This window comes from Ctenocephalides felis, unplaced genomic scaffold (assembly GCF_003426905.1).
Source record: "Ctenocephalides felis isolate EL2017-DRISC unplaced genomic scaffold, ASM342690v1 CF-g0.4_SCAFFOLD_01393, whole genome shotgun sequence".
Taxonomy (NCBI): Eukaryota; Metazoa; Arthropoda; class Insecta; order Siphonaptera; family Pulicidae; genus Ctenocephalides; species Ctenocephalides felis.
The window spans coordinates 1-8,184 of record NW_020537547.1 but is presented as its reverse complement, the minus strand read 5'-3'; the positions used below and the strand labels follow the sequence as shown (position 1 = coordinate 8,184).

At 30.5% G+C, this 8,184-nt stretch overlaps 1 protein-coding gene across 1 annotated transcript; it reads right to left on the bottom strand.

Moving 5' to 3' along the window:
* Window positions 1-226: 226 nt before the first annotated feature.
* On the bottom strand, window positions 227-3,239 carry LOC113369569 (DNA-binding protein D-ETS-6-like; the record flags this gene model as incomplete). Its single annotated transcript, XM_026610242.1, has 2 exons — window positions 227-623; window positions 2,999-3,239. Coding segments are annotated over 2 exons (638 nt in total), but the record flags the coding sequence as incomplete, so codon positions are not given.
* Between the last annotated feature and the right edge of the window lie 4,945 nt (window positions 3,240-8,184).

Here is an 8,184-nt window from a genome sequence, read left to right as displayed (position 1 = left end):
TTGAAATATTGTATTAATATGCTTTGAGTTAACCAATTGTCTCATTATCGGCTATTATTTTGATATATCGAATTACAGAAAATTGGCGATGTGCGAGTGCATTTTCCTTTGGTAATATCAATTCTATTTTATTCATTATACAATAACAATAACAATATAAAATAATATAAATGAATAATAGCATCTAATCAACATTATCATCTAATTATCATTATCAATGTGTGTATCAGTTACTAAATCCAGTAGTTCTGTGTTCAAAACCCGCGTAGCTCCAATAAGGTGGCACACCAGCAAAAAGGCCGCTGTGGCTCGATGAAGATTGTTGGGCGCTCGTTCCCGTGTTTGCCATCACTTTTCCTTGTGCATTTGGTTGATACATATCACTTTGAGCAGAAGGATGCGATTTCAAAGTGTGTTGTGCATGGTGACTCAATCCTGCGAGATGACCTTCGTGCATGGGCAAGGAAAATCCTGCTCCCATTCCAGGGCCGCCGTTTTGAATTGGACCTCCGCCCCCAGAGGTCGATTGGGCTTGACAGGCCATCATCAGGCCGTGGAAGTCAAATTTGTAAGCGTAACGCTTGCCGTGTACTTTCGTCATAATATTCTTATCATAGTAGTACCTGGGAATAAATAGTCTGAATTAGTGCTTTTTAAAACTTTGATAAGATAAATTAAAAAATTATCCTTAGGCAAAGGACGTAATCTATTAAAAAGTGTATTTTAATGCATTAGTTTTGTTGCTTCATTTTTTATCGAATCTACGAGATGCAATCTGATTTGCTGATGATCCTATTTGGAAAAATAGTCCGAAATACGGTCCGCAGACTAAGATGAAAATTTCACATCACTACAAAAAACTAAACTATCAAATCTAATGTAAGAAAAAGTTATTGGCTTATCGGACAAAATTCAAAATTAGCACTCAAAAAAACAAAACTTGACTTATTATTATTATTATTTTTTTGGTTTATTGTTCATAGCAAACTATACACAGTACATTCAGCTATATATTATTACAGGTATATATTATTTGACAGCGTGAGAAGGTTCGCTATCCTACGATAGCACCTTCTTAGATATTATGTATTTTGATGTAGTAAATCATTGCAGATTCTTTTTTTGGAACGCTTTGGTGGTAAAGGCTTAAGCAGGTCACACGTTAATTCGTTTGGATGACGACTTAGACGAACTTTGTATCTGGAGCAGTTTTGATTAATTTTTTCTTCTATAGTTCGAATTCTGAGATCTTGATGTATTAACCAGTTGGGGACATATTTTGGAGCGTTCACGATTCCTTTCAAAATTTTGTTTTGGAACTTCTGTAGAATAGTTATGTTTGATTTACTGACCGCACCCCATAGTTGTAGACCGTAGGACCATATTGGTTTAATAATTGACTTGTATATTAAGAGTTTATTGACTTATAAAACAATAATTATTCCTATCTGATCATATGGAATAGAGCTTTGGGGCTGCTCTAGCAAATGTAATATGGCATTGGTACAGCGAATCCACTCAACTACTTAGAATGATGACGGGTGCACTTTGGTGTATGAGCAATAAAAGTCATGTAGAGTTTCTCTACTATATGTAAAAAAGTTCATAAAAACAAGATCGACTAATTTTCATAAAAAATTAGAAAATCACCCCAATTCACTTGTTGTATCACTGCTTCATACACCAGAATCGAAAAAACTAAAAAAATTATGGCCATAAATACAATAGTGTATAAAGTATGTAAATATGTAAGGAGCATGCAACAACCCAGTATCATGCAAAAAAATTACCAGATTAGAGTAATAGTATTAGAAGTAAAAAGTAGTAAGAAGTAGATGGATTCAGAGAAAGAAGAATTCGTAAAATTAGATAATGTAAAATATTGAAGAGAAAAATTATGTGAAAATAAAAATAATGTATTTGGCTAAATGCTAGTACGAAGGACAAGAATATAACTAATGTTCTGATTGTTATGAAAAAAATAAGTAAAAATAAAATTAAACAAAAAATCCTGCTTAACATAGCATTTTTAAACTTTAGAATTGATATACAACTAAATTATTTTATGAATACAAACAGGTGAATACAAACAGGCAACATTGGTTGCAAATGGCCAAATACATCTGTGGTCAGGATTAATTAATTACATGGGATGATCGATATAGACCAATGTTTATATAACGATATGGGCTCAATCTTAAAATTGTTCAATTTTTATGTCCAGCCGATATCGGCTTTAAATTTGACGAATGTAAATTGTATATTGCTCGTAGATTCCACCCACATCAATTTCTATATGGGTATATACATATAAATTAGCGAGAATTGAAATTTAAATTATTGGATTGAAATGTTTCAACAACGCTTTCACACATAATTTTGGGCAGAACTTTAAAACTTTGAAATATTTTGATAAGGTAATTTTTATGACCAGTGATTGTAAGTCTTGTTTTTAGATTTTGCAACTCTTTAATTTGCTAATTAAGCAAATGAAATTAAGCTAAGTTTGTTGAGATCTTACAATAAAAAATCAAAAATCTATTTGGCAAGTGGCAGTTTTGGCTCGAGCAGTATATTTACATATAAGTGACGAAACAATATAAGTCAAGTAATATAGATTACTGAAAGCGTTTAAAGACATCCAAATGTTTTATATTACTCATTATTGTGCAAATAGTTTAATATATTATATCCCTAAGTATGTAATAATATTATTATAAGTATGTAATTATTATTTATCAGTGCAAGAATTTTAAAGCTTTCCTGTAATAATTAAGCCTCAAGTGAGACTAAGAATGGTTTTGTATGACTTGTCGAACAAAAAGCTATTAGAGAATCTTTTAGTATTTAATGACTGTGTTTGCCGCACAGTGTTAATAAAATAAACTGATTTATTGAGATTTAGATCTCATTTAACATTTTTGCGAATTGCGTGATTTATATGAATTTATATGTAGGCATCCGAGTTGAGAGGGTTATGGGTTAAGTATGAAATTACCTTAGTGCTCTGCTCAATTTATCATAATTCATGTTTGGTTTGCTTTTGCGTTCACCCCATCGTCTGGCCACCTCATCAGGATCATTCAGTTTGAATTCGCCATCAGCACCCTCCCATGCGATACAAGCGGCATTTGAGGAGTCGGCCAACAGCTCAAGAAGGAACTGCCACAATTGCACTTGTCCTCCAGCACCGGCAGCCGCAAGGCCACGAGACGCAGCATTTAGCCATTGGAAAGGATCTAACAAAAAATAAATATTGTTACTAAAATTATAGAAATTAATTTAACTTAATGGAGATCAGCTTTCAAATAACATGTCAAGATGTCGGCAATTAAACGGCAACAAAGATATCAAAATAATTTATAGAAAGAAATTTTGAATTCTTCGTATTGATTGATCCATAAAGACATCGATATCAGTACAGAAAACGATGAAAAACGAACCGATTCGCACATTTTCAACGACAAAAGCAGTCACAATCAACCTTAAAACTTGCCTTAAAAACACTATCAGGGTCAGATTAAAAAGAAAGTTAATCTACATTAATATCTGTCAATCTTAAAATCACTATTAATGGTCAGATGATTTCGTGTTTCTAAACTCTTTTTTCATTCCTAATATTTTACATATTGTCAATTTAGGATAGTTGTAAAATGTGAAAATTATAGGATCTACCGGATCTACCTACCTATAATAATAAAAAAATTGAATCGAGCGATGACTAGTTCGAATGGAGTTGTTGCTTTCTGGATTTGTTCAACTTTAAAGGTCACAATCGAACAATAATTTATTTAATATTTTGATAGTGGCATTCTGCATTTTTCAAAAGCTTGATATTTCTAATATGCAAAAATAATTGTTCAAAACAGTTTTTCATTACACAATTTAGAATATTGCTTATAACCTAAAATGTTAATTACAACAATGCCTGTTTGCTTGTATTGAATACTAATATTTATTTTGGTTGATGATCTGTTTTGTCTTTGATTGTAATAATTAAATATGAATTATTTTTCATCGTTTTTAGTTTAGTACATGATCTTTTTCGCAATGTTAAATTTCAAGAAAAACGTCGAAGTCTTAAAAATCTGCTATAAGAAAACACCTGTACGATTACATATACCATGTACGTAGTTCTATCAGATATTATTTAATGATGAAAGGTAACATTTTTTATAAAACTTAAGAAGTTGCTATACTGTTCATTTACTTTTTTTTTGCTAATTTCAAAGCCATTTCTAATTGACTTGATTGACTTATAATATCCCAAAAGCGACTTTTGGCATAAATTTTGACTATAGTATTTTTTAATCTTTGATGAATTTTAAAAATTTAACTACTTGTCGTAGGGCCGTAATATTTCAGTATGTTCTATAAAACCATGATATCTATCTTCAAAAAAAAAATATTCATGAAAAAAAATCTATTCAGAATCGCGGGCTGAAACGTGGACGATTTTTTTCACTTTTTTGCTACCTATAAAGAAATGGCTTGGCCGATCGTCGCGCAAATCTGACAAACGATAGTCCTCATCGAGATACATCGAACGGCTTTTTAATCGTTTCATCCGTTTATGAGAAAACGTCGATTTAAGATAAAAAATCTGTTCACACACACACATTTTTCTTCCAAATTTGGTCTCATTTGATTCAGAATGGCTTGGAATGTCGAGAAAACTTGGAAAATATAAACTCCTTTGGGAAGTTAATAAGTATATATTTTTATTATATCTATATATGAATATTCAATAAAAATAATTTTTAATTTAATCCGATAGCAATTTACATTGAACGCGCTACGAATCAGCCTATGGTTTCTACGTTAAGCCAGATTTAGTTTTATTACATATTTGAAAAACCGAAATATTGAAAATACTAACAAAAAGTAAGTTGGAGACACAAAAAATATTGGTACACTACCTGTGTTCATTATAATAACAATATTATATTTTAACTATTGGTGTATGGCATCGTGCCTTAAGGCAAATTGCTGGAACTTCCCATACCGTAACGAAATGTAGAAAATAGTAAATGTTTTCAAATAGATTATTATAAATATTGTAACATGGTATAATATTTATAGGAATTGTATAAACTGAATTGCAAAGTTGAAATTATTTGTTTGAAGTATATTAGAACTTTAGTCAGAGTTAAAACTTAAATCTGAATTATTTTCGATATACAAACAAAAATTTTTTTTTGAAAAGAAAATTGAAACTATTTTTTTTTCAGAAGCAATTATTTTGTTAAAACAAGCAGAAAGTTCTTTGAATCATTCAAATCAGACGCTTAGTTCTCTCAAAAAACTCGATTTGTATTTTCTGTACTCTTTGCTCCGTATCTCCGTAACGGCTGGACTTGTCTTTGCCAAAAACTAACCAGCACATCTTCCTATCAATAGGAATCGAATGTTTTTGAACAATTCAAATCGGTTGATCCGTGCGCCCGAAAACGTGGACGAAAAAACGCGGACATACGAAACGCACACACACACATGTATTTTTTCTGAGGTATGCCAGAATGTTCAGAAACCTTCGAAACGTAAATATATGCAAAAATTTTCATTTTTGATTTTTGGCCCATTACTATAACTACCCTACGGAAGGTTAAAAAATAAAGTAAAAAAGATTTAACGATTCTTTAGATCAATGATATCGTCAGTAATAGTTAAAACGAAACTCTCGATGCATTTTAGTAAATGACTATATAAAAAAGCGGCAAACAACAAAGGTGAAACTATTGCATAGTTTCGTGGTTTCTGAAGAAGGCAGTTTACCGACAATAGATACAATCATCAATAACATTCGTCAGCTGTCATGAGAGATTTGACCACACTCGGCGATATTAACACTTGCTTGTTTCGATGAAAATGACAAACCGACGACGAAACATGCGCGAAGTATAAATTTAATCCGCCAAATTGACGCTGAAAACATGACTAAGCTATTTTTTTTAAATCGGCGCCGACGAGGCCGGTTACATATCTCTACAAATAGCCTTGACTGCTCTAAATATCAGATGAAATAGTTATTCTAATTATGAATGAACAAATGCACTGTGATTTCGATTCACCCACAACTATAAATGAATTGAAGAAGAAATTTTAGAGTTTGAGTGAATTTAAATTATGCAAAATTCATTAATTTCCCGTAAGGTAAGTTATAGTAATCGTCCAAAAATCCAAATGGCACATTTTTGCATATTCTTACGTTTCAGAAATTTCTAAGGTAAACTGCCTGCTTCAGAAGGTATTTTTGCATACCTTAGAAAAAACTGATGTATATATGTGTGTATGTAAATACAATTTTTCGGCGACGTTTTCGCGAGCACCTCTCAACCGATTTGAATGATTCAAGTTTTAGAGAACAAGTATCAGATTTAAATGATTCAAAAAACGTTCATATCGTAATGATGAGAGGAGACGTGGTGATTAGTTTTTGGCAAAGACAGGACCAGCCGTTTCAGATACAAGGAGCTAAAAGTGTAAAAAATGAAAAAATGTGTTTTTGCGAGAACAAAGCATCCGACTTGAACGATTGAAAAAAGAGTGCGCGTAAGGTTCACACGCGATTGAAGTAAAACTTATTTGCTACGGTACAAGATGGCATTTAAGTAAAAATAAATACATAACATAACATTTTTGAATAATGTTTATTAGTAATTATAATATTAGTATGATGCACATATTTATTAGTGTCAACCATTATACACATTTATATAATGATAAATTATAAATTTATATATTTATAATAGCATTAAAAATATGTATAATATTTAAAAACAATAATGTGATTAAAGTCGTACTTCAAATATGACATGATCGGTTTGTCATTGTAATTAGCATTTAAAAATGACTCTTCATTAGAGAAATGAAGTAATTGCTGATTAATAAATTTTATAATATTCGTTGACACAGTGGATTATGTTAAACAGCGCCTAAATAAATATTGTTTTTGCAACTTCACTCATCATGTAATAATTGTGTTTGAAGAACTTCATGTAATAAAATTGACATACATTTATTGACTGATGGTATTTTTTTTTTACTTTTTTGCTGGCGATATAATCTCATTCTTTGAACAGCTGTAATATCTGTTTTGCCTAAAATTTTATAAATTTATAGAAATTATTTCAATAAACTTATGTTTCATACCCCATAATTATTTACGGGAGACAGGGTAAAATATTGAACTGAAAATATTGAAATACTGATTCAGGCATTTTTCAAGATTAGTACTACGATTAACTTTAAAATGTTTATTTATCTATGCCGAATTCCTTGTTGTTATCTGTATGCATACAACGTTGTTGCCGGTACGCATACAACGACAGAAATTTATTCACATAGTATAGAAATGATATCATCGCCACTCTTATCTTATTCTATCTTATCTGCCGTAACGCACTTCCGTTGCATTTGTACGGATTTACACTCTAGTTGCGTCTAAAAAAGCTTTATTTCAGAAAACATTGCTTGTGAAGAAATAACGATTTCATTTTAAAATTAAAAAAAACATGTAATATCTATTTTTTTAAATATCGATAATGATTCGTATTTTTATTTGAATTCTAGCTAAAATTCTGAAGTTCACTTATATACTTGAAAAAATAATTTTAATTTGCAATTCAGTTTATAAAATTCCTATAAATATTATACCATATGAGATAAGTTCCTTCAGTTTAACTCCGCTAGATCTAGTTTTTCATGTAAACATATATAAACGTCGCCGTCCAATTGCTAAGCTCTTATATTTTGTCTATAAAGTATGAATAATGAAAGTTCCAGTGTTTATAATAATCTATTTAAAAGCATTTAATTCAAATGGTTTTTTGAATATTTATTTACCTGCAAAATTAAAGTTTTATGAGGATTTAAACAATTAACAATTGTTCTTCAAATAAATATTATAAATAATTTTTGTCGGTGAGGTTTATATATATCATTATGCTTGTATATAGTACAATCTCATTGATAAAGTTAACTAAGTCAGATTTTCGTTTGTCTATTTGGATATTATTTATGAAATTTTAATAAAGTCAATATATGACCCTAATGCCACATACTAATTAACACCAATAAACTGTTCATACAAAGTTATTCAGGTTGCCTTACGAGTTGCGACATAAATTTATGACTTCAGTTCCAAGAACTTTGTATAATTTTATTTTTATTAATCAGCTTACA